Raw genomic sequence first — 27,715 nt, forward strand, 5'->3', positions numbered from 1 at the left:
TTATCGTTTTCAGGTAGTTTGTCTTTAAGTTATGTTCTTTTAACTTCTCATTTGATAATTTACATAATTCTATCTTGTCCTGTTCACTCACCTTTCTAGTTGTCTTAATACTCGAATTTTTGAAATTTCATTATTTGAGGCTCTTAAACCTGTCTGTTTTGTTCTGAGATATTTGTGTTAATGTTTGTCAGTTACAGTTTTTTTTCGCTGCATCCCCATCCTTGAATATAAAAATTCTATATGTGGATTGCAATTTTATTAAGTGGGAAAAGTCCTGTTGTGGAGCTGAAAGTGGTAGGTGGCTTTGATTCATCAGATAGGACACCCAGGTATATAGGTAGTTAAAAGGAAAATAGGTCAGATCAGAAACCAAAAAGGAGATTTAAAAATCAACACAGCAGCATAACTGAGGTCTTATGCTGTCCAAGCCATGGGGAAAGAGAAATTTAATCATGAGAATAATCTAGAATTTTTAAGAAAAATGTATAGAGTATGCTTGGAGCTGGAGGAACACAGCAGGCCAAGCAGCACCAGAGGAGCAGAAAGCTGACATTTCGGGCCTAGACACTTCTTCAGAAAAGGAACTTATCCCTGAAACAATTTTAACCCCACTGCAAAGCCTATCTGCAGTTCCTACGATCTCTGAAACAATTTTAACCCCACTGAAGCAACCTTGTTATCTCAGATTCTCCAGCATCTGCAGTTCCTACTATCTGTATAGAATAGGCTTTCTGTGGTTAAATGTTTAAGGTGCTGGGACCTGATGTGATGCATCCAAATATGTGAGAGCAGTGAGATTGAGGTTGAGTGTCTTACAGATGCTGGCCATGATTTTTCAGTCTTTGTTAGGGATGGTGCAAGAGGACTAGAGAAGTGCAAGTATGATGTCATCAGTCCAAAAAAAAGGGTGTAAAGGTAAATCCAGCAGCCACAGGTCTTTCTAATTTAACTTAATTGATAGCAAAACCTCTAAACATCAGAAGATAATATGGCTGAATTAAATGAAGCCAGCACGTATTCGAGGAAACTCATGTTCAATGAACTTGCTAGAGTATTTTGAGGGTGTAACAGACAGCATTGACAAGGATAAAGCTGTTCATATGGTGTGCAGTGCTACATAAAACATGGGCGAAGTTGCAGTTCAGGGACTAAAATGGTCACCGGCAACATGAGAACTGAATTAGCTGATTATATTTGTCACTAATGGATGTCCTTCATGCTGGAGAAAGGTACAAGACATAGCTGTTATGTCCCTTGCTTTTACTGATGTATATCAATGACTTGGGTCATCGTGCACATACTACAATTTCAAAAATGTGCATGACACAAAGCCTGGAAGCATTGAGGATAGGATGGAACCTCAAAACTATCTGGGTAAGTTACTGGAATGGATAGTGACAGATGGAAGTCTCATCCGATTAAAATATTGTTCAAAATTACTAAAATGTAACTGGCAGATAAAAACAATAAGGCATTTCTCAACATTCATCATATTAAGCATTTTCATAACCCTAAAGACCTACATCAGATCACCTATCAGTCTCTTTCTTAAGAACGGTTTTCCACTCAGTTTAGATCATCTTAGGAAATCTTACTCATCCTTGTAAATCTTGTGGCACTTTCCCTAGTGCCTCAAGATTTACCAACGTGCAGGTGAAATGCAGGTTTCCAGTCTGTGTGGTGTGAACATTCCTTCTCAAAGAGGGGCAAGATTTTCAGCACATTATAGAAACCACATAGTTAACTGCAGCCACTTCGGGCTCCCTGGGTTTGTTTAATACCTTCATGAATCTGAAGGGACATCCTGCGAATTGGCTGAAGGAGTTGCCTTTTATGCTTGCCCGTGGAGAGTTTGACTGTAGTGGCATGGGGCTGAATTGGTTGATATCGGTTGCCTCACGTCTGCATTATAACCTTGTGGATCTGTTTGTCTTTACCATGCTTTCACATAAATTATTTTGTAAAACTGTTTCCTAAATCGATTCAAAGCATGTTACATTTGGATGTCTTTTCAAGAAGTTCACAGCTTCTTCAAAATATTCCAGATCGAGATTCATAAAATTCGTTGGAAGGTCTTCAAATCCAAAATAATCTAAAGCTAACGTAACAAATCAATGATAACAAAGTGTGGAGCTGGAGGAACACAGCAGGCCAAGCAGCATCAGAGGAACAGAAAAGCTGATGTCCTGACCCAAAACATCAGCTTTCCTGCTCTTCTGATGCTGCCTGTCCTCCTGTGTTCCTCCAACTCATACTTAGTTCCCTCTAACACCAGCACCTACAGTTCTTGCTATCTCAGTAACAAATCAACAGTTTGCTAAGAGACAGCGTGATGCCCGACCCTGCCAGCAATTGATGCATACAGATCAACACTCCCTAGAAATGGACCATCATCTGCCAAATGATTATGTATCAAATAAGACGAGCTGTCGACCCACTGACCATTCCTATAAAACGCATTATGCAAGGCCACTTCTGCTGTTTTTCCTCTATTTTTTAAAGTGTTCCAAGTTTATTTGTGTCTAGCACTCAGCCTGGCATCCCCTCCTAAATTCTAAATTGGATCATGGTAGGGGTCGTTAGTTTATTGGTAATGGTTGTGACCATAATATTTCAAGCCATGAGGTCACAGATTGTGGCAGAATACCATTCTGCTGCTACCTTTGGCCCACAGTCATGGAGGCCAGTTTTGAGTTGCTCAGGTTTATTGGAAACAATAATGCTGAACTTGACTAAATTGCTGTCATGTCTTGAGGGCTTGAGGACAGTTTAATTGAAAAACACTTAATGGAAAAATCCTTGACTTTTTTATTTTAAAAAATTACTTAACCATGGTAGTCTTGTTTTCCAAGGCAATGCTATTAAACTGAACAAAGCCATTATGTTCAGACGTGAAATGTATGTTTTGATATTACAGAAGTGTTAAAGGTGCAGAAGGAGACCATCCGGTAAATTATGCCTGAACCAACTTGCTAAATTGTCCCTAACTCCTACCCCAACCCTCACTCCTCGCTGAGTGAAAAAGTATTATTTTACCCTTGCTTCTTTTGCAAATCACTTTAAATCTATGAACAAGAACAGTTCTGCCTATCTATTCTATCTAACTTGCTGATTATTTTGAAAACCTTTATTGAAACTATAGGAGAACAGTCACAATCCAAGGGAAAAGCTTCTTCCTCTCTACCCTATCTTCATGTAGTTTTCACATTTTGAACCATCAGCAACAGCAGATTCTGTCATATAACTTCTTGTTGTTTATGACTTTACCACTGGACAGCTGCACGTGTTATGAATCAATTATCTTTAGCACAAAGCTGGGGCCACACAACAAATAAAAGCCATCTTCACTGTGGGCCATATTATGAAAAAATAGCATGGTGGAAATGTGCAGTATGGAAACAGACAGTTTGGTCCAACTTGTACATGGCCGATCACCCATCCTAAATTACTGTACCCCCATTTGCCAGCATTTGACCCATATCCTTCTAAGCCCTTCCTATTCACATGCCCATCCAGATTCCTTCTAAAAGTTGTTATTGTACCAACCTCAACCACCTCCTCTTGAGGCTCATTCGATACATGCACCACCCTCTGCTTGAAAATATTAGCCCCTTAGATACCTTAACATCTTTACCCTCTGGTAAACTATGCCCTCTGGTTTTGAACTATCCTACCTTGGGGAAAATACCTTGTCTATTTACCCTATCCATGGTTTTATAAGGATCTAAGCTCACCCCTCAGCCTCTGACACTCCAGGCAAAACAGCCCCAGTCTATTCAGCCTCTCTCTATAGCTCAAATCTTCCAACTCTGGCAGCATCCTTGTAAATTTTTTTCTGAACCCTTTCAAGTTTCACAACATCTTTCCAACAGCGGGGAGAATCAAGTTGCACACAGTATTTCAAAAGTGGCCTAACCAATGTCCTGTGCAGCCACAACATGACCTTCCAACACCTATACGAAATCCACTGACCAATAAAGGCAAGCAAACAAAATGCTGCCTTCACTAAACCTGTCACCTGTGACTCCACTTTCAATGAACTATGAACCTGTCTTCCAAGCTCTTTGTTCAGCAACACTACCCAGTATCATTCCATTTACCTTTCAAAAATGTAACACCTCACAATTCTCTAAATTAAACTCCATCTGCTACTCATCGGCCTGTTTGCCCACCTGATCGAGGTCCCATTGTCCTCTGAGGTAAGCTTCTTCTCTGTCCACTGCACCATCAATTTTGGTATCTTCTGCAAACTTACAAGCCTACTTCGCTTATTCACACCGAAATCATTGATATAAATGTCAAAAAAGCAGTGGACTCACCACCAATCTTGTGGCCCAGCGCTGGTTGCAGGCCTCCAGTACAAAAAGCAACCCTCCACCATCACCCTCTGTCTCCTACCTTTTAGACAATTTTGTATCCAAAAAATACTCACCCTTTATTCCAAGTGATCCAAGCTTGCTAATCAGTCTACCTGATGGAACTTTGTTGGACGGTTTGCTGAACTCAGTATAAACCACTTGGTCTTCATTAACCTTTTTCAATCTAGTTTGTGAGACACAAGTTCCCATGTATGAAGGGATAACAAAGTGTCGAGCTGGATGAACACAGTACCGTCTTAGGGGCACAAAAGCTGACGTTTCGGGCCTAGGCCCATCATCAGAAAATGGGGGAGGGGAAGAGGGTTCTGAAATAAATAGGTAGAGGGGGAGGCAGATCAAAGATGGATAGAGGAGAAGGTAGGTGGAGGGGAGACAGACAAGTTAAAGAGGCAGGGATGGAGCCAGTAAAGGTGAGTGTAGGTGGGGAGGTAGGGAGGAGATAGGTCAGTCCGGGCAGGATAGACAGGTCAAGGGGGCGGGATGTGGTTAGCAGGTAAGAAATGGGGGTGCGGCTTGAGGTAGAGGAAGGCATAGGTGAGAGAAAGAACAGGACAGGGAGGCGGGGACGAGCTGGGCTGGCATCCCAAAACACCTCCTCCCACCTCAAGCCACACCCCCATTTCCTGCCTACTAACCTCATCCCGCTTCCTTGACCTGTCCGTCCTCCCTGTCTATCCATCTTCGATCCACCTCCCCCTCTCTCCCTATTTATTTCAGAACCCTCTTCCCCTCCCCATTTCTGAAGAAGGGTCTCGGCCCGGAACGTCAGCTTGCTTGCTCCTCAGATGCTGCTTGGCCTGCTGTGTTGATCCAGCTCGCCACGTCGTTATCTCGGATTCTCCAGCATTTGCTGTTCCTATTATCTCTGATCGTATTGGCAGAAGGGTTGAGAACCAGAGGATCTAGGATTTAAGGTAACTTCAGTAAATTAGGCAAAGGTAGCTTGACAAGAAATGAACCATTACATTCTAAATCATAACAATTTGTGCGAGTGAATGGTGAAGGCAGTTTGAAACATGGATTTCAAAAAGGAATCAAGTAGTTGAAGAGGAAAAACACACGGTAAAGTTCAAAAGGGCTCAGTGCACTGAAAAGAACAAGCAGAAAATGCTGAACATGCATCATACTGGGAGAGAAAATCAGAGTTGGCATGTTAAGTTGATTATGATACCGCATCAGAATGGAGTAGCTAACAGAATGCGATGAGCTGACTTGCTTTGCAGGGGACTGGCGTAGCCTTGACTGGTCAAATGACCGACTGTCTTATGAACAAAGGTTCAAGCACCTTACTGCTCACTAAGTCCAAATAATTTAATAAATAGAGGAGAGTGTACCAAGCTAAACAATCAGTACCAAACGTGAATGTAAATACTGTTCCAGTCAGCTAGCATTCTGGATAGAAACAAACAGGAATAGACAACAAAGGAAAACCGCATGGAGCCAAGTAAACAACCATCGACAGATTTGTACAGATGCGAAGAACACGGCCGACCCCCACGGCCAGCTCGACACGACTCGCTCCCCCTCCCTGGGGGGAACACAACACCGGCGTCAGGGAAGGCAGGATCCGAGGGACCCTCTTCGTCCCACCCGGTGAGACAGCAGATCTTGTGTAGCCCCCGAGGTTTGAGGCTAAGCGGCCGAATGGAAAAGCTGCTCCTTCTCGTCGCGGAGCCAAGCCTTGAGGGTGACCTGTTGGTGCGGGCAGAGGCCGCTCACCCGCACCTCGAGCGGCTCATCGAACAGGCACCGGGGGCTGGGCTGGAGCTGGATGGAGATGGCCATGCCGGCTCGGGCAGACAGGGGCAGCTGGAGCCCGGAAGGACAGCCTGCCGGAGGGGATCGGTACTCCAAGTACCGTCAATGACCCAGACACAGACCGTTCAGCCTATCGGAACTGGGACGCGTTGATTTATTGTTGTCACGTGTACCTCAGTCCAGTGGAATGCGCTGTTTCGTGAGCAGTACGGGCAGATCATTACAAACAGGGACATTCACGTGATCGCAAAGTGTGGAGCTGGACGAACACAGCAGGCCCAGCAGCATCTCAGGAGCACAAAAGCTGACGTTTCAGGCCTAGACCCTTCATCAGAGCGGAGGATGGGGAGAGGGTTCTGAAATACATAGGGAGAGAGAGGGAGGTGGACCGAAGATGGATAGAAGAGAAGATAAGTGGAGAGGAGAGTATAGGTGGGGAGGTAGGGAGGGGATAGGTCAGTGCAGGGAGGATAGACAGGCCAGGGAGGCGGGAAATGGAGGTGTAGCTTGATGTGGGAGGAAGGGATAGGTGAGAGGACGAACAGGTCAGGGAGGCTGTGATGAGCTGGGCTGATTTTGGGATGCAGTGGGGTGAGGGGATGAGCTGGGCTGGTTTTGGGATGCAGTTGGGGAAGGGGAGATTTTGAAACTGGTGAAGTCCACATTGATACCATTGGGCTGCAGGGTTCCCAAGCGGAATATGGGGTGCTGTTCCTCCAACCTTCGGGTGGCATCATTGTGGCAGTGCAGGAGGCCCATGATGGACATGTCATCTAAGGAATGGGAGGGGGAGTTAAAGTGGTTCGCGACTGGGAGGTGTAGTTGTTTATTGCAAACCGAGCGGAGGTGTCCTGCAAAGTGGTCCCCAAGCCTCCGTTTGGTTTCCCCAATGTAGAGGAGGCCACACCGGGTACAGTGGATACAGTATACTACATTGGCAGATGTGCAGGTGAACATCTGCTTAATATGCAAAGTCATCGTGGGGCCTGGGATGGGGGTGAGGGAGGAGGTGTGGGGGCAAGTGTAGCACTTCCTGCGGTTGCAGGGGAAGGCGCCAGGTGTGGTGGGATTGGAGGGGAGTGTGGAGCGAACAAGGGAGTCACGGAGAGAGTGGTCTCCCTGGAAGGCAGACAAGGGAGGGGATAGAAAAATGTCTTGGGTGGTGGGGTCGGATTGTAGATGGCGGAAGTGTCGGAGGATAATGCATTGTATCCAGAGGTTGGTGGGGTGGTATATGAGGATGAGGGGGATTCTCTTGAGTCGGTTATTGCGGGGGCGGGGTTTGAGGGATGTGTTGCGGGAGACACGGTCAAGGGCATTCTCAACCACTGCAGGGGGGAAGTTGTGGTCCTTGAAGAACGCGGACATCTGGGATGTGCGGGAGTGGAATACCTCATCCTGGGAGCTGATGTGGCGGAAGCGAAGGAATTGGGAATAAGGGATGGAATTTTTGCAGGAGGGTGGGTGGGTAGAGGTGTATTCTAGGTAGCTGTGGGAGTCGGTGGGCTTGAAGTGGACATCAGTTTCCAGCTGGTTGCCTGAGATGGAGACAGAGAGGTCCAGGAAGGTGAGGGATGTGTTGGAGGTGGCCCAGGTGAACTTGAGGTTGGGGTGGAAGGTGTTGGTGAAGTGGATGAACTGTTCGAGCTCCTCTTGGGAGCAAGAGGCGGTGCCGATACAGTCATCAATGTAACTGAGGAAGAGGTGGGGTTTGGGGCCAGTGTAGGTGCGGAAGAGGGACTGTTCCTCGTAACCTACAAAGAGGCAGGCATAGCTTGGGCCCATGCGGGTACCCATGGCCACCCCCTTCGTCTGTAGGAAGTGGGAGGAATCGAAAGAGAAGTTGTTGAGGGTGAGGACGAGTTCGGCTCTGTGGATGAGGGTGTCGGTGGAGTGGGACTGGTCGGGTCTGCGGGTCAGGAAGAAGCGGAGGGCCTTGAGGCCATCTGCATGCGGAATACAGGTGTATAGGGACTGGACGTCCATGGTGAAAATGAGGTGTTGGGGGCCAGGGAATTGGAAGTTCTGGAGGAGGTGGAGGGCGTGGGTGGTGTCACAGACATAGCTGGGGAGTTCCTGGACCAAAGGGGAGAAAATGGAGTCCAGATAGGTGGAGATGAGTTCAGTGGGGCCGGAGCAGGCGGAGACAATAGGTCGGCCAGGGTTTGTGGATTTTGGGAAGGAGATAGAAGCGGGCGGTGCGTGGTTGGGGAACAATGAGGTTGGAGGCTGTGGGTGGGAGGTCCCCTGAGGTGATGAGGTCATGGATGGTATTGGAGATGATGGTTTGGTGCTCGGGGGTGGGGTCATGATCAAGGGGGCGGTAGGAGGAGGTGTCGGAGAGTTGGCATTTGGCCTCGGTGATGTAGAGGTCAGTTTATCCAGCATTCTAATCACCTTTCGATTGCCTGGATTTAACCAGCCTCAGGACATTGCATTCCAGTCCATTACCACTAACTGTTTGAGAAATCTTGCTCTCATTGCGCTCTTGCCACTTGTTTTAAATCAGTGTGCTTGTGCTCCTGATCCTTTCCAAAGTGGAAGTAGTTTCTCCAAGTGCGCTCTGTTCAGATTCCTTGTGATTTTGAATCCCTCTATCAGGTCTCTTAGCCATATGCTCCAACAGAAACTTTTTATCTGTCCAGTCTTCATAACCTTCATAACTGAAGTTCCTAATCTTTGAAACTTGTAAATCTCTTCTGTGTGCTCTCCAATTCTTTCATCTCGTTCCTGATCGCTGAGGCCAGTGTCTAACATAATTTCAAAAACAACCTGCAACATGCTGTCGCACCCTAAGCCCTCATTAATAAAGTTCTGGACACCATCAGCTTTATTTACTGCTTTTTCAACCTGTCCTGCCATACTTAACGTGATAAACATATAAACCCAGGTCCCTCTGCTGCTGTGCCCATTTTACAGTTGATTCTTCTCTTTTCCACTCTCCCTTTTTAAATCAAAATGAATCACCTCACATTTCACCGCATCAGAGCTCTGTCTGCCATTAATCCATCCATTCTACTATCTTTTGAAGTTCTACCGAAGCCTCCACACAACTCACAGTGCTTTCATGCAGTGGGCACAAAGATCATATTTATCAAGAAAAGCAGGAGGCACAACACTGATCCCCGGCACTACAAATCTTCAAGCCTGAAGAATATTCATTTGCAAAATCTTTGTTTCCTGTTATTCGGACAGTTATGTATTCATGTTGTGCCTCTTATTCCATGAGTTATACCATTGTTCATAAGTATTTGAGCAACACTGTACATTCACCACATCCACACTACGTTGCTGGTTTACTTTGCTGAGGAATTTCTTGCCAAAATTGAAGTTGTGTGTGACAATGGCACCTACCAGACATTTCAACAACTTTGCAGCCACTTGAATATCAACTTGTAAACAACTGATCTGCCGATCCATAATCCTTGTACACACTTTATAGCCAGCATTTGGGGAGACAATGGCCTAATGGTATTATTGCTGGGCTGTTAATCCAGAGACCCAGATAATGTTCTGGGGACCCAGGTTCAAATCTCACCAAAGCAGATGGTGGAACTTCAATTCCATACATGTCTGGAATTAAGAATCTAATGATGACTGTGAACCCACTGTTGATTGTCAGGAGAAACCTCTCTGGTTCACTAATGCCCCTAGGGGAAGGAAACTGCCTTCCTCACCTGGTCTGGTGTACATGTGACTCCAAACCCACAGCAATGTGGATGACTCTTAACTGCCCTCTGGGCAATTGGAGGGATGGCCAATAGATGCTGCCTAGCCAGCGACGCCCTCATCCCATAAAGGAATAAAGACTGTTTTTAGACTGATTTTACCTCTGGGGTTTCCACGTACATACATGTTATGTGCTCCTTCAAATGTTGAAGTTCAGTTGAAGAGTCACCTAGACTCGAAACACTAGCTTGCTGTCTCTCCATGGATGACATCTGACCCATTGAGATCTCCAGCATTTTTTATTTTTAGTACAGATTCCAGCATCTGCAGTAATTTGCTCCTTCAAATCTTGTCTGAAGCTTTTCTTCATCGCAACCACTGTCTTCACTTTATCCAAGAGAAACCACCACTGCTCACTATGTTATAGCTTTGTGTTTCCCTACACCAATATACAATTTCACACCTCAACTGGTCAATGACCCACTAGTTTCTGTTCATTTTAGGGTCTATTTCAATGGACAGCTTTATTATGGAGATTCAGCAACTATCGTTATAGCAAAGTGTAGCCAGAATTTTTTCGAAGAGTAGATTGGGCACAACCCGTGGTCCCTGTAATGAGACCATAAGCACCTGAGAGGTGAAAGCCGGGTCAGGGATGATGATCTGTTTCATTTTCAGCTTAGTTTGAAGGCAGCAAGACTTCATCAATGCAAAGGACCTTGGTTCTCCAAATGGAAGCCAAAGCTTGAGAAACATGGGGAAGGAGGGTCAGCTCAGTGCAATCTGCCTGCAGGAGAGCCACTCCCCCTGACCTCCCTAGGGAAGGCTCCCTAACACTGCTTGCTGCAAACTAGACTATCAATCATTGGTAGTCATGTTTTACATCCTCATTACTTGTGCATTACTATTTTTCCTCTTTGCAATAACACACAGATGAGAATTGAAATTTTTAGTCGCGAGTAAACTCCAAACATCAATGGAAAAGAACACAAAATAAATCAAAATCATCCACCCTCCCAGTAACACTCCTTTTCAATCTTCCCATGTATCCAGTCTTGTACCCATTCAATTCCCTCTCCCTACCCACCCCCTTTCCCTAATTTCCTCATACTTCTCTTCCCATTCAATCTACTCCTCTAATTCAAAACTTTCCCTCCCTAATTTCCTCTCAACTTAATCTTTCTCCCACCACAATCCTGTCCAAAATCCTCTCTTCAACTCAATCCTCTCCAGCCAAAGTTCCTCTCTCTTGATTCCTTCCTCCATGATCCTCTCCCTCCAAAATCAACCAAACCCTTCATTTTTCTTGCATCAAATCCCCCCCCCAACCATATTCACCTCCCTCAATCCTCTCCCCCAGATTTACTCTCTCAATCCCTTAGCTTCCAATCCTCTTCTCCCACATTCCCATCTTTGAAAATAATCCTTAAAGCCTACCTCTGGAAACATTTTCTGACAGCACCTTCATTCTCCACTTCTCACTTAATACACTCTCAAATCCTCTTTCTTCTGAAGTGCCTTGGCATAGTTTCCAAGTTCACAGTCTATAGAAGTACAACTTCTAAGTCTTTGAATAATGAGTTTTAAAGGGATATTCAATTTGTTAGGCAAGTCTTATTTATATAGCACATTTTGGTGCACAAAATGTGTTACATCTTTGAACTATACAGGTGATGGCCCATTTCCAGGGATCATTGATCTGTATGTCAGTTGATGGAATGGTTGAACACCGAGCTAGTCTCTTGGCAAACCATGGATTTCTGACACTGGCTTTAGGATATTTTGACTTTCGGATATTTTGGGTTTGATGACCTCCCAAAGGATTTTACAGCTCTTGATCTGAATTATTTTGAAGTAGCTATGAACATCTTGAGAAGATTTCTGAAAGTAAGACTCGTTTTATCCATTTAGAAAATAATACGTGAAAGTGAAGACGACAACTAGGGGTCTATAAGGATATCATCTTCAGACACAATACAGCCTACATCCATCATTTCCACCCACTCCAATGGCCCTTTCACAGTCAAACTTTCCAAGGAGAAGCATAAATGAAAAACCCCTTGAGCTAAATTCTGGAATTTGGCTTCAAATCAATGAAGGCAATGAAAACTGTAGTGACGAATATGGCTGCAATTAATTTGATGAAACTTTTACAGACACATTCACAAAATGACCCAAAAAAATCAGCATGTAGAGGCTGTGAAACACAGAGACACATATGAAACATGGGGGAAAGTTTACCAAGATCGGTATAACTTTCATCAAGAAAAATTGAAGACAAGTTAGTTTGAATGTTGAAACCATTACCACAAGGACTAGTCAAGATGACTAACATTATCATATTTTATCTAATTGCAGATTAAGGAATGAGGGACAAAGGAAGAAAGGGTTACAACGAAGGGTATTCTTTCTGTAAAGATGTCTTGTCTTAAATATTTGAAAAGTGTCGTCCAAACATGGTTTACTATACTTGGCAAAATTCAAAATCTTACGCTTTTTCAAATGATTTTAAGGTGCTCAAGACAGATAAAGGAGGAGAGACTGAATTTAAGACTGCAGAATTGGAAGTTTCACAAAAGGAGAAATGACAGAGAGATTTGATAATACTTTATTAATGTAGATTTTGAAGGACAAGGATTGCAGATAATACCACTGCCTGTCAAAGTCACTCATCATTCTGAGTTGGAAATGTATTGCACACCTTCAGCAAACTTCTTAGAGTCTCCTACATCGCCTCATAGACCAATAATTATCCAACCTCTCCAAAGAGTCCAGATTTGTTTGCATTGATCAGTAGCAGAAAGGATCCCAGTGGACGAGGCAAGCTTTGGGGGTCAACATCACAATCTCCTTCCCCTGCAGAAGCCAATCTGGATGCACTGAAGTCATCCACAGCTCTTAGTATGTGGTTAGCTAAACAGTCTCAAGCCATCGACCCTATAGGGTTGCAGACATTTGATCTATGCTTGTTGGACACTTCTTACAAAATCAGTGTGGATTATGGGTTTGTACAATGGGGGGAAAAAAAACACTCAAACATAAGATGCAAGGGATCACGGACTGAGAGCACGTAGTCAAAGATTTTTAAAAACGGCCTTTATTGGTGAAAGAAAGGGAGAGAAAATTCATCTGATACCTTTCAACAGTGAATATTTTACATTGAATGCTGTTTAACTGAGAACAGGTTTGCTGTTTCTGCATTCTACAGTTCACGATTTTACATTCATTTATGTATGTTAAATTAATAAAAAGCCAAAGCCTCTTGCCAATCCCAGATATGCAGTTTCAAAACCTCAAAGACAAATTCTAAAATTCAGTTTATCCTGAGGCATCTGAAAAGTGACACTCACAGAAAATCTTGCATTTAGTTCAAAAATTGTTTTACTCCTCCGTAACATTTTGCTCAGTCAAATGTTATTGCTATATTATAACTAGCAAGTAAAAATTACAGCTGAGTTTCAGAATTCAGGAAGTTCAAAAACTGCAGTTTTCGCAAAGCAAAACAATTGGTTACATATTTAAATGCTTAGTAAAATATAGTTATACAAGAGGAGGAAATCTGTTATAGATTGGAAAAAACTTGGATTAAACTAAACCTGAAAAAATGCAATTTATTCACTAATTTTGTGAAGGCTGAATAGGTTCACAATTTGCTCTGATGTTCAAGATGTTTTCGTAGAAAAGACTGGATCTTTGGCCACAGATCTATCTGTGCCAGTGCGTGTGGCTTCATTTTCCCTCCCCATGCCACAGGCTGTCCCACCAGCCGATGAGAAGAAGCATGGCAAAATGGAAAATATGAGGGCTCCAGGAGATGTCCGGCCTCGGGATAAGTAATAAGTTCATAATTTGTTTTGCCATTTTCTTCCAGTTTTTCAACAGCCTGCTGAGCATAGAGTGAAGTTTTCCAATTCTTGTCATCTTCTCCAACCACAAACAAAAAGTGCCCCTCAGCTTTTTCAATGGGGATAACACAATCTTTGTTTTCTTCCTCCATTGGGTTATTTGTCAGCTCAGAGATATCAATCAGCTTGGATTCTGAAAATTTGATTCTTTCTAAAGTAAAACCGAGACCAGGAAGAGTAATGTTTCTGTAGTGCAGGTTCCCCAATGTGTTAGCATGGCATCCACCAATACTAACTGCTGCTATCACATGTGGCAGAAATGTGGTCATTGATAGAACTAGATCTCCTCCTTTTGAAATCCCTATTGCTCCAACTCCTGGAGCCTTAACCTGAAAAAGATGATGGCAAACAAATTAACATTTCAACCGCTGTACTATAAAAGCCTTCACTAACCTAAGCAAAACCAAAACAAAGAACTGCAGATGGTGGAGATCCAAAACAAAAGCAGGAATTGCTGGAGAAACTGGCAGCATCTGTGCAGAGAAAACAGAGTTAACATTTCGAGTCCACTGACTCTGAAAAAGGAGGCATAACTCTGAATCAGCAGCAGGATGAAATAAACAATTACGAAAAAAGCAGCAAGTTAGTTTACATGATATTTACATCACATGCACAAGACATTTACTCACAGGTCAACACTGATAGAGACAGTTATACAGAACAGAAACATATCCTTCAGCCCAACTTGTCCATGCCAACCAGATGTACTAAATTAATCTAGTCCTATTTGCCAGCATTTGACCCATACCCCACTAAACGCTTCCAATTCACGTACCCCTCCAGATGCCATTTAAATCTTGTTATTTGACCTAGCCTCCACCACCTCCTGTGGCAACTCATTTCATACACACATCACCCGGAGTGAAATTGCTGTCCCTTAGGGCCCTTTTAAATCTTTCCCCTCTCACTGTAAACCTATGCCCTCTAGTTTTGGACTCCCCTACCCAAGGAAAAAGGCCTTGTCTATTCACCCTATACATGCTCCTCATGATTTTATACCCTCTATAAAAGGTCACGCCTCAGCATCCGACAATCCAGGGAAAATAGCCCCAGCCTATTCAGTCTCTCCCTTTAGCTCAAACACTCCAACCCTGGCAACATCTTTCAATCTTTTCTGAACCTTTTCAATATGGTTAAGTCTTCTTACATTCTTCATCATACCCTGCTCTATTTTCACCCCCACATATTAATGATCCTCCTTTTAAGTGCAGCATTGCCAGTCACAGCAGCTTTATCCTGTGGTAGTGATTTCAACATTCCAGCCACACTCAAGGTAACGAATGTTTCTCCTATTTTTGGCTCCCTCACAGGTGGTAATATTTCTCAACATTCACCATATTAAGCATTTTCATAACCCTAAAGACCTCTGTCAGATCACCTATCAGTCTCTTTCTCAAGAACAGTTTTCCACTCAGTTTAGATCATCTTAGTAAATCTTACTCATCCTCATAAATCTTGTGTTACCTTCCCCAGTGCCTCAAAATTTCACAAAATGTACAGGGTCTTGAAATGCATGATTCCAGTGTGTGTCATGAACGTACCTTCTAAAACAAGGCAGACTAGTTAGCAAGGTTAAATCACACAGCTTTGTGGGAGAACTAGCAATTTCCAAGAAGAAATGGCTTGAAGGTAGAAGACAGAGTGGTGGTGGAGGGTTGCCTTTCAGACTGGAGGCCTGTGATTGTCAGTGTGCCACGGAATGCTGCTGGGCTCACTGGTTTTTGACATTTGTATAAATGATTTGGATGTGAACATAGGAAATATGGTTAATAATTTTGCAGATGACACCAAAATTGGACGTGGAGTGGACAGGAAAGAACGTTACCTCAGGGTACGATGGGATCTTGATCAGATCGGCTGATGGAGGGTCTATGCTATAGGAAGAGACTAAATAGACTGGGGCTATTTTTCCTGGAGAATCAGAGGCTGAGGGATGACGTTATAGATGTTTATAAAATTGTGAGGGACATGGATAGGGTAAATAGACAAGGGTATTTTCCCCAAGGGCAAGGGAATCCAAACAGAGGGCATAGGTTTAAGGTGAGAGGGAAAAAATGTAAGAGATACCCAAGAGGCAACTTTTTCACGCAGAGGGTGGTGCATGTATGGAGTGAGCTGCCAGAGGAAGTAGTGGAGGTTGGTACAATTATAACATTTAAAAGGCATCAGGCTGGGTACATGAATAGAAGGGTTGAGAGGGATACAGGCCAGATGCTGTCAAATGGGACTAGATTTATTTAGGATATCTGGTCAGCATGGAATTCTTGGACCGAAGGGTCTGTTTCTGTGCTGTATATCTGTATGACGTGATGAATCTTAGTGGGGTAAGATTTTCAACAACTTACAGAAACTACATGTTTAACTGCAGTTACTGCAACCTCCCTAGGTTTGTTTAATACCTTCACGATTTGAAGGGAAATCCTGGGAATTGGCTGAAGGAATTGCCTTTTATGCTTGCCCATGGAGAGTTTGACTGTAGTGGCATGGGGCTGAATTGGTTGATATCGGTTGTCTCATGTCTGTATTGTAGCCCTTTGAATCTGTTTGTCTTTATCTGTACCTTCGCATAAATTATTTTGTAAAACTATTTTCTAAATAGATTCAAAGCACATTACCTTTGGATGCCTTCTCAAGAAGTTCACAGCTTCTTCAAAATATTCCAGATCAAGATTCATGAAATCCTTTGGAAGGTCATCAAATCCAAAATATGCTAAAGCCAACGTAACAAATCCATGGTTTGCTAAGAGACTAGCTCGATACTCAACAATCCCACCAACTGACCCATACAGATCAATAACCCCCGGAAATAGACCATCACCTGTAAAATTTAAACATACAAAACGATTCTGTGTCAAATAAGATTATCTGCAGACATATTGACTATTCCTATAAAACTCGTTATTCAAGGCCACTTCTGTTGCTTCAAGCATACATTTTTTTTTTAAATTCAATTTTTTGGCACGTCTGCCACTCAGCCTGGTATCCCCACTTGCAGTCCACATTGGTTGGGCCCCTGGTATGTTGGTAATGGTTGTGACAGTAATATTTCAGGCCAAGGCATCACAGATTGTGGCAGAACGCAATGCTGCTGCTACCTTTGGCCCACTATCATGGAAGCCAGTTTTGAGTTGCTTGATCTCAGGTAATAACAGTACTAAAATTCCATCCTTGAATGAAAATGATTCCTGCATTGCAGCCACAAAGTCCAGAATGCTTAATCTTTGATCACCACAATATCAAATAAACAACTACACACCAAGTTTAGCAGAGCTAATAGGCATAAAGCCCTAAGTAGCAGCCCAATTGCAATTTTTACTATAAAAGCTCCCCGTCAGGCCAGTAAAAAACAACACTTAAAAGCCTAAGTAACCTTCCAAGAATAAATTAACTATCCATCACCCAATCAACAAGGAACTGAAGGTTCATGGTTATTAATGAAGGCCAAATAGGGCCTTAGCTGTCACGAGTTGAGCGTTAATTGGAGCGCATTTCCTGAATACAGACTCGCAAGTAGTAGAGAACCTCAATCTAGTGACAAGATTGGGAAAATATGAAGAACAAAGCAACAACTTTCCATTTTGGAACTGCTCATCAACATTCATTAAAGTAAGATAGCCATGTCATCTTGCTACACAAAGCTGGGTTTGCTTTTTGAAAGAGATGCCTGAAAGATAAAACTAGACAACGGTGCCCACCTAGCCCATCCCTCGTGGACAAAATTACCAGAACCAGGTCAAAATGAACAATATTTCAAACAGAATGTTAGCATCAAGTTACTGGACTTTCAACATATAAACCAGGCTCAGTCCACCTTCCTCTGTTCTAATCTGACTTGTTCCAGAGAATTCAGCACTGAAAAACATTCTTCAATTACACGACTGCCTTATCAGCCTGCTCTGCTCTCAACTTCCATCCATGTGCTTTTCCAGTAATTGAAACCAGGGCCTTGGAATGCTCAACCATGCTACCAGATGTAGGGACAGCACGGTGGCTATGAACACCACTGCTGCCTTACAGCACCAGGGACCTGGGTTCAATTCCAGCTCAGGCAATCGTCAGTGTGGAGTTTGCACGTTCTGCCTTTGTCTGCATGGGTTGTATCCGTGTGCTCCGATTTCCACCCAGAGTTCCAAGATGCGCAGATTAGGTTAGGTAGATTAACCATGGGAAATGCAAGATGACAGGGTAGGAGGGGATTAAGTCTGAGTGGGACACTTTTTGGAGAGTCAGTGTGGACTTGTTGGGCTAAATGGCCAGCTACCACAATGAAGGGATTCAATGAAAGAACTCTTCATCTGTACTGGCCTGCTCATTCAGCGCGGCTTTAGTGATTTCTTCCTATTCAAACCCTTTCTTCCTGAAGACCCTCAATCTTAATCTGAATGATCCTTCACCTATTCATTCGGGTTGACTTCCACATCAGTCCTCTTCTCAGGTTAGTCCTTCACAACTTCACGTTGAACACTTTCTTTGAAGTGGGCACTATTTAACTGAGGGCTGTCATCTAAAAAGATTTGTAAGTTCGGTGACCTGGCCATGCTAAATTGCCCAAATCATTCAGAGGTGTGCAGTCTAGATGTATTAGCCATTGGAAATGCAGGGTTATAGGGATAGGTTGCCGGGGGGGGGGGGGGGGGGGGGGGGGGGTGGTCTGGATGGAATGGTGGTGCAGACTCAATGGGCTGAATGGCCTGCTTCCACACTACAGGAATTCTATGAATTTCAATGAACAGGTTTAAAAGAAGCATTAATGCTGAACTTGACTAAATTACTGTCACATCTCAAGGGACCGAAGACAGTTTAATAGATAAACATTTAATGGAAAAATCCTTGGTTTTTATTTTTAAAAATTACTTAACTGTGGTAGTCTTGTTTTGTAAGGCAATGCTATTAAACTGAACAAAGCCATTAGGTTCCAAGGTGAAGTATATGTTTTGACATTACTGAAGGTTTAAAGCACAAAGGAGACAATTCGGTACATTATGTCTGCACCAAATTGTTAAGTTGTCATCATTACCTCATGCCAAACTCTTGTTTTTTCCCTCCATACCCCTGTGCATTCTTTTTATCCAAATAATTAAAACTTGGCCTCTTGAATGCCTCAGATAAGCCCGCCTCCACCACACTTCTCGAAAGTGCATTCCAGACACTAACTACTTGCTGAATGTAAAAGTATTCCTTCATTGTTCCTTTGCTTCTTTTGAAGATCACTTTAAATCTACGTTCTCTCATTCCTTTTATGAGCAGGAACAGTTCTTCCCTATCTGTTTTATCCAACTTGTTCATGATTTTGAAAACCCCTATCAAAACTACTCTTAGCCTTCTTATCTCCAAGGAGAATGGTCACAACTTATTTCCATCCCCATAACTATCCTCACTCCAAAACCATTCTTGTAAACCACTTATACACTCTCCAATGCATTCACATCTAACCTATAACATGGCACCCAGAACTGCACATAATACTCAAGTTGAGACCTAACAAGTGTCACTGTGCCCCTATTAATAAAGCTGAAGCTACTGTATTCTTTGCTTGCTGCTCTCGCTACCGCTCTCATCCTGAGAGAAAAACCTTTTCCTTACCTCTCCTCTAACATTCTTCCCCTTACTTTAAATCAATGTTCCCTGGTACTGGAACCCTCCAAAGGGAAAAGCTTCTTCCTGTCTACCCTATGTATGCCCCTCAAGTTTATACGTCCATAATCATATACCCTCTCAATATCCTCTGCTCTAAAGGAACCAATCTCAGTCTGCCCAATCTCCCTTCTTATCTGAAACTCTCCTGCCCAGGCTAGACGCTGGTAAATTTTCTCTGCACCCGCTCCAAAGCTATCGATCACTCAGATAATAAAATGTGAGGCTGGATTAACACAGCAGGCCAAGCAGCATCTCAGGAGCACAAAAGCTGATGTTTTGGGCCTAGACCCTTCATCAGAGAGGGGGATGGGGAGAGGGAGCTGGAATAAATAGGGAGAGAGGGGGAGGCGGACCGAAGATGGAGAGTAAAGAAGATAGGTGGAGAGAGTGTAGGTGGGGAGGTAGGGAGGGGATAGGTCAGTCCAGGGAAGACGGACAGGTCAAGGAGGTGGGATGAGGTTAGTAGGTAGCTGGGGGTGCGGCTTAGGGTGGGAGGAAGGGATGGGTGAGAGGAAGAACCGGTTAGGGAGGCAGAGACAGGTTGGACTGGTTTTGGGATGCAGTGGGTGGGGGGAGAGCTGGGCTGGTTGTGTGGTGCAGTGGGGGGAGGGGACGAACTGGGCTGGGTTTAGGGATGCAGTAGGGGAAGGGGAGATTTTGAAACTGGTGAAGTCCACATTGATACCATTAGGCTGCAGGGTTCCCAGGCGGAATATGAGTTGCTGTTCCTGCAACCCTCGGGTGGCATCAGTGTGGCACTGCAGGAGGCCCATGACGGACATGTCATCTAGAGTCACTCCCCCTCCCATTCTCTAGATGACATGTCCGTCATGGGCCTCCTGCAGTGCCACAATGATGCCACCCGATGGTTGCAGGAACAGCAACTCATATTCCGCCTGGGAACCCTGCAGCCATATGGTATCAATGTGGACTTCACCAGTTTCAAAATCTCCCCTTCCCCTACTGCATCCCTAAACCAGCCCAGTTCGTCCCCTCCCCCCACTGCACCACACAACCAGCCCAGCTCTTCCCCCCCCACCCACTGCATCCCAAAACCAGTCCAACCTGTCTCTGCCTCCCTAACCGGTTCTTCCTCTCACCCATCCCTTCCTCCCACCCTAAGCCGCACCCCCAGCTACCTACTAACCTCATCCCACCTCCTCGACCTGTCCGTCTTCCCTGGACTGACCTATCCCCTCCCTACCTCCCCACCTATCTTCTTTTCTCTCCATCTTCGGTCCGCCTCCCCCTCTCTCCCTATTTATTCCAGTTCCCTCTCCCCATCCCCCTCTCTGATGAAGGGTCTAGGCCCGAAACATCAGCTTTTGTGCTCCTGAGATGCTGCTTGGCCTGCTGTGTTCATCCAGCCTCACATTTTATTATCTTGGAATTCTCCAGCATCTGCAGTTCCCATTATCTCTGATCACTCATATAATATGGATTCCAGAACTGCAACAATGAATTTGACCTTTCAAGGGATATTGTATTACAAATTGCACAATTGTATGTTTTTATGTATTTTCAGTCGACAGAATCCAGAGGTTGAGTGTACACTTTAATTCCTGTCATTGTCACGTACAACAGAATCTGCTGTCGCTGATGGTTCAAAACAACTTATGAGTATACAACCAGATGTGTTGTGAATCGATTATCTTTATCATGGTCCTGGGAGCAGACAACAAATAAAAACCATCCTCACTGTGCACATGGGCCATGTCATGAACAGACAGTCAGAGTTGTACAGCACCGGAACAGAACCTTTGGTCCAACTCATCTATGCCACTCAACTATGACCAGTTGTACTAAATTAATCTAGTTCCATTTGCCAGCATTTGGCCCATGATGCTGTAAAGACTTCTGGCCCACGTACCCATCCAGATGCCTTTTAAAATCTTGTAATTGTACAAACCTCAACCACCTCCTCTGGCAGCTCATTCCACACACACAACTCCCTCTATGTGAAAAAGTTGCCCCTTAGGTCCCTTTTAAATCTTTTGCCTCTCACCTTGAATCTACATCCTCTAGTTTTGGACTCTGCTATCCTAGGGAAAACACCTTCTCGATTTGCCCTACTCACGCCTTTCATGGCTTTATAAAAGGCCCTAAGATCACCCCTCAGCCTCTGAAGCTCCAGGGAAAATAGTCAAACCTATTCAACCTCTCCCTATAGTTCAAACCCTCCGCCCCAGCTTGTAAATCTTTTCTGAATCCTTTCAAGTTTAACAACATCTGTCCTCTAACAGGGAAACCAGAATAGAATGGCTGAAAGAGGCCTAACCAATGTCCTGCGCAGCCACAACATGACCTCCCAACACCTATACTCAATCTACTGACCAATAAAAGGAAGCGTACTAAACGCCACCTTCACTAACCCTATCTCCTACCTGTGACTCCACTTTCAATGGACTATGAACGTGCATTCCAATGTCTATTTGCTCAGCAATACTCCCCAGTATCTTACCATTTGCCTTACCAAAATGCAACACCTCACATTTCTAAATTAAACTACATTTGCCACTCCTCAGCCGATTTGCCCACCTGATCAAGGTCCCACTGTCCTCTACATCTCCAATTTTTGTGTCCTGTGCAAACTTACAAACCTTACCTCCTATATTCACATCCAAATCATTTATATAAAATGTCAAAAAAGCAGTGGACTCAGCACCTATCTTGCAGCGCACTGCTGGTTACAGTCCTCCAGTAAAAAAAAACCCTTTCCCATCACCGTCTGTCTCCTACCTTTTAGCCAATTCCCTAACCAAATGGCTAGCGCTCCTTGTATTCCAAGTGATCCAAGCTTGCTAACCACTCTACTGTGTGGAATTTGGTTGAACGGTTTGCTGAACTCCACATAAACCATTTTGCCTTCTACAATCTTTTTCATCACTTCTAGAAAAATCTCCATCTAGTTTGTGAGACACAATTTCCCATATATGAAGCCACGTTGACTATACTAATCAGTCCATGCCTTTCTAAACACATGTAAATTCTGTCCCTCCAACGACTTATCACTGGTCTGTAGTTCCCTAGCTTTTCCTTACCACCTTTTTTTAAATAATGGTGCCACATTAGCCAACCTGCACCTCACCTGTGTCTATCGACGATATAAGTATCTCAGCGAGAGGCCCAGCAATTACTGCCCGAGGTTCCCACAAAGTCCTGGGGTACACCTGGTCAGGTCCAGGAGTTCACCCACCTTTATGCATTTTAAAAAGATGAATATACACAACAGACAGATTAGTGGGAAAGGAAAAGTGAACTGATTGTAGGTTACGTGGAAGCCATGGGTACCCGCATGGGCCCAAGCTATGCCTGCCTCTTTGTACGTTATGTGAAACAATCCCTCTTCCGTACCTACACTGGCCCTAAACCTCACCTCTTCCTCTGCTACATTGATGACCATATTGGCGCCGCCTCGTGCTCCCACGAGGAGCTCAAACAGTTCATCCACTTCACCAACACCTTCCACCCCAACCTCAAGTTCACCTGGATCATCTCCAACACATCCCTTACCTTCCTGGACCTCTGTCTCCATCTCAGGCAACCACCCACAAACCGATGTACATTTCAAGCCCACAGACTCCCACAGCTACCTGGAATACACCTCCTCCCACCCACCGTCCTGCAAAAAATTCCATCCCCTATTCCCAATTCCTTCGCCTCCACCACATTGCCTCCTCGGAGAGGCATTCCACTCCCGTACATCTCAGATGTCCTTGATTTTCAAGGACCGCAACATCCCCCCTGCAGTGGTCGAGAACGCCCTTGACCGTTTCTCCCGCAACTCAGCCCTCACACCCTGTCCCTGCAATAACCGCACAAAGAGAATCCCCCTCGTCCTCACATACCACCCCAACCTCCAGATACAACACATCATCCTCCGACACTTCTGCCATCTGCAATCCGACCCCAAAGACATTTTTCCATCCCCACCCTTGTCTGCCTTCCGGAGGGACCACTCTCTCTGTGATTCCCTTGTCCGCTCCACAATCCCCTCCAACCCCACCACACCTGACACTTTCCCCTGCAAGCACAGGAAGTGCTACACTTGCCCCCATACCTCCTCCCTCACCCCCATCCCAGGCCCAAGAAGACTTTCCACATCAAGCAGATGTTCACCTCCACACATTGGGAAACCAAGCAGAGGCTTGGGGACCGCTTTGCAGAACACCAATGCTTGGTTCGCAATAAACAACTGCACCTCCCAGTTGCGAACCATTTCAACTCCCCCTCCCATTCTGAAGATTACATGTCCATCCTGGGCCTCCTGCAGTGCCACAATGATGCCATCCGAAGGTTGCAGGAACAGTAACTCATATTCTGCTTGGGAACCCTGCAGCCCAATGGTATCAATGTGGATTTCACAAGCTTCAAAATCTCCCCTCTCCCTACTACATCCCAAAACCACCCCAGCTCATCCCTACCTCCCTAACCTGTTCTTCCTCTCACCTATTCCCTCCTCCCACCTCATGCCGCATGCCCTTTTCCTACCAAGTAACCTCATCCCACCTCCTTGACTAGTCCATCCTCCTCAGACTGACCAATCCCACCCCACCTACACTCACCTCTACTGGTTCCATCCCCACCTCTTCAACTTGTCTGTCTCCTCTCCACCTAGCTTCTCCTCTATCCATCTTCGATCCACTTCCACCTCTCTCCCTATTTATTTTAGAAGCCTCTCCTGATCCCCCTTTTCTGATGAAGGGTCTAGGCCCGAAACATCAGCTTTAGTATTCCGAAGATGCTGCTTGGCCTGCTGTGTGCATCCGGCTCTACACTTCGTGATCACATTGGCAAAAGGGTTGAGAACCAGAGGATCTGGGATTTAAAGGTAACTTCAGCAAATAAGGCAAATGTGGCATGACAAGAAATGAATCATTACATTTGTAAATCATAACAATTTATCTGAATGAATGGTGAAGGCAGTTTGAAACATGGGTTTCAAAAACAAATTAAGTAGCTGAAGAGGAAAAACACACAGGATAAGGTTTAAGAACTCAGTGCACTGAAAAGAACAAGCAGAAAATGCTGAACACCTCATGTTGGGAGAGAAAATCAGAGTTGATGTCAACTGAATTATAATACCTCATCAGAACCTAACAGCCAATGGGATGGAATGAACTGACGTGCTTTTGCAGGGGACTGGTATAGCCTTGACTGGCCAAATGACCGACTGTCCTGTGAACAAAGGTTCAAGCACCTTACTGCTCACTAAAGTCCAAAGTCCCACACAATTTAATCAATAGAAGAGAGTGTACCAAGCTAAACAATCAGTACCAAACGTGATTGTAAATACTGTTGTGTTAAACAATAATTTCCGGTCAGCTAGCATTCTGGATAGAAACAAACAGGAATAAACAACAAAGGAAAACCGCATGGAGCCAAGTAAACAACCATCGACAGATTTGTACAGATGCAAAGAACATAAGCCTCAAACCTCGGGGAGTACACAAGATCTGCTGTCTCACCGGGTGGGACGAAGAGGGTCCCTCGGATCCTGCCTTCTCTGACTGGGATCCTGACCAGACCCTCCTTCATGAACCAGCGCTGATTGATAGCGGTGGCTAGAGGCTGCGGTGGGAGCTGCCCGAGGCTCCAGTGTCCGTCAAAGATCTCGATGTGGACGGAGAGGGGAGAAGCGGCCACGTCCCTCTTGACCAGGCGAGTGAACGGAGTGACGGGGCTGAGCGACCAGAAGAGTCCCATGGGCTGGACGCCGGTGTAGTGTCCCCCCAGGGAGGGGGAGCGAGTCAGGTCGAGCTGGCCGTGGGGGTCGGCCGTGTAGAGAGCGGCCGAATGGAAAAGCTGCTCCTTCTCGTCGCGGAGCCAAGCCTTGAGGGTGACCTGTTGGTGCGGGCAGAGGCCGCTCACCCGCACCTCGAGCGGCTCATCGAACAGGCACCGGGGGCTGGGCTGGAGCTGGATGGAGATGGCCATGCCGGCTCGGGCAGACAGGGGCAGCTGGAGCCCGGAAGGACAGCCTGCCGGAGGGGATCGGTACTCCAAGTACCGTCAATGACCCAGACACAGACCGTTCAGCCTATCGGAACTGGGACGCATTGATTTATTGTTGTCACGTGTACCTCAGTCCAGTGGAATGCGCTGTTTCGTGAGCAGTACGGGCAGATCATTACAAACAGGGACATTCAGATTCATTTCTATAGCAGCCTTTCGAACGCCTGGATTTAATCAGCCTCAGGACATTGCATTCCAGTCGATAACCGCTGTTTGAGAAATCTTGTTCTCATTGCGCTCTTGCCACTTGTTTTAAATCAGTGTGCTTGTGCTCTTGGTCCTTTCCGCATTGGGAATAGTTTCTCCAAGTGCACTCTGTTCACATTCCTAGTGATTTTGAATCCCCCGATCAAGTCTCTTAGCCATATCCTCCAACAGTAACAGTCCTAACTGTCCATCCTACCTTCGTAACAGAAGTTTCTACCCCTTGAAATTCTCATAAATCTCTTCTGTGTGCTCTTCAATTCTTTCATCTCCTTCCTACACGCTGAGGCCAGTATCTTACATAACCTTAGATTCATCATAGAATCCCTACCCTGTAGAAACAGTTAGTTCATTTGGCCCAACAAGTCCACACCGATCCTCAGAGCATCTCATTCAGACCCATCCCCAAAACCCACCTAATCTACATATCCGTGAACACTATGGGCAATTTATCATGGCCAATCCACCTAGCCTGCACCGGATTGTGGGGGGAAACTGGAGCACCCAGAGGAACCCCACGCAGACACAGGGAGAATGTGCAAACTCCACACAAGTTCGAAAACAACCCACAAAATGCTGTTGCACTCTATGCCCTCCTTAATAAAGCCAAGGACACTGTCAGCTTTATTAACTGCTCTGTCAACCTGTCCTGCCACACTTAACGTGATAAGCATATAAACCCAGGACCCTCTGCTGCCGTGCCCATTTTGCAGTTGTACCTTGTATTTTCCACTCTCCCTTTTTAAAATGAAATTAAATCATCTCACATTTCATTGCATCAAACCTCTGTCTGCCATCAATCCATCCATCGCAATAACCTCTAAGGTTCTATACACGCTTCCTTACAACTTGCAATGCTTTCAGGTTTTGTACCATTGCCAATTTTGAAAGTATACCATGGAGTCGAAGATCTTATTGGTATTGTACTATAGGCACCCAATAGTCAGCAGGAAATTGAGAAACAAATTTGTTGGCATAATAGGGTGGTTATGGTAGGGGATTTGAACTTTCAAATATATGTTTGAAAGTGTTATGGGCTTGAATGGAGAGGAATTTGTAGAGTGTGTAGAAGAAAATTTTCTGTTCAGCATGTGCATGTGTCTCCTAAAGAAGGTATAAAACGTGACCTATTCTTGGGAAATAAGGCAGGGCAGGTGATTGAGGTGTCAGTGGTACAGCTGTTTGGGGTCAGTGACCATAACTGAACCAGTTTTAAACCGGCTCAAAGGTACTAGTTTTAAAATAATTATGGAAAAGGATAGACCAGATCCAAAAGTTAAAGTTCTAAATTGGAGGAAGGCCAATTTAGACGGTACTAGGCATGAACTTTCAACAGTTGATTGGGGGTGGATGTTGGCAGCTAAAGGGTTGGCTCGAAAATGGGAAGACTTTAAAAGTGAGATAACACAAGTCCAGGACACAATGTTCCTGTTAGGGTGAAGGGCAGGCTGGTAGGTGTAGGAAATGCTGGATGACTAGAGAAATTGAGGTCTTGTTTAAGAATAAGAAGGAAGCATATGCTTCAGGTACAGTTACTCTTCGTAGAAGAGTATAAAGGCAATTAAAGTACACTTAAGAGGGATATCAGGAAGGTGAAAAGGGGACACGAAATGGCTTTGGCAAATAGGGTTAAGGAGAATCCAAAGGGATTCTACAAATAGGGTTAAGGAGGATCCAAAGGGATTCTACAAATACATTAAGGACAAAAGGGTAACTAGGGAGGGAATAGGGCCCCTTAAAGATCAGCAAGGCCCCCTTAGTTTGGAACGGTAGGAGATGGGGGAGATACTAAACCTGTCTTTTGCAACAGTGTTTATTGTGGAGAAGGATACGGAAGATAGAGAATGTGGAGAAATAAATAATGACATCTTCAAAAGTATCCATATTAAGAGGAGGTGGTGCTGGACATCTTAAAATGCATAAAACCCCAGGACCTGATCAGGCATACCCTAGAACTCTATGGGAAACTAGGGAAGCGATTGCTGGTCCACTTGTTAAGATAGTCGTATCATCTATAGCCACAGGTGAGGTTCTGGAAGACTGGAGGTTGGCTAACATGATGACACAGTTTTTAAAAGGTGGTAAGGAAAAGCCAGGGAACTATAGACTGGAGAGCCTGACATCGATGGTGGGGAAGGTGTTGGAGAG

General features: G+C 44.7%; 1 protein-coding gene across 1 annotated transcript; it reads right to left on the minus strand.

Moving 5' to 3' along the window:
* Window positions 1-12,887: 12,887 nt before the first annotated feature.
* On the minus strand, window positions 12,888-25,402 carry LOC125455687 (acyl-coenzyme A thioesterase 1-like). Its single transcript, XM_048538002.2, has 3 exons — window positions 24,817-25,402; window positions 16,327-16,529; window positions 12,888-14,040 (listed from the first exon to the last, which is right to left on the minus strand). Exons 1-3 carry the CDS (start codon window positions 25,283-25,285, stop codon window positions 13,450-13,452), a joined length of 1,263 nt encoding a protein of 420 aa, XP_048393959.1. The 5' UTR covers window positions 25,286-25,402; the 3' UTR covers window positions 12,888-13,449.
* Window positions 25,403-27,715: the final 2,313 nt, after the last annotated feature.

The sequence above is a fragment of the Stegostoma tigrinum genome, chromosome 10 (genome assembly GCF_030684315.1).
Source record: "Stegostoma tigrinum isolate sSteTig4 chromosome 10, sSteTig4.hap1, whole genome shotgun sequence".
In the NCBI taxonomy this organism is placed as follows: Eukaryota; Metazoa; Chordata; class Chondrichthyes; order Orectolobiformes; family Stegostomatidae; genus Stegostoma; species Stegostoma tigrinum.

Excerpts from the sequence above, each read along its gene's own strand:
- LOC125455687 (XM_048538002.2), bottom strand. The coding sequence starts at position 25,285 with ATGGCCATCTCCATCCAGCTCCAGCCCAGCCCCCGGTGCCTGTTCGAT. Across the intron at positions 16,530-24,816 it reads GACCCTCTTCGTCCCACCCG|GTGATGGTCTATTTCCGGGG; the intron begins GTGAGACAGCAG and ends TAAATTTTACAG. Across the intron at positions 14,041-16,326 it reads TCTTGAGAAGGCATCCAAAG|GTTAAGGCTCCAGGAGTTGG; the intron begins GTAATGTGCTTT and ends CATCTTTTTCAG.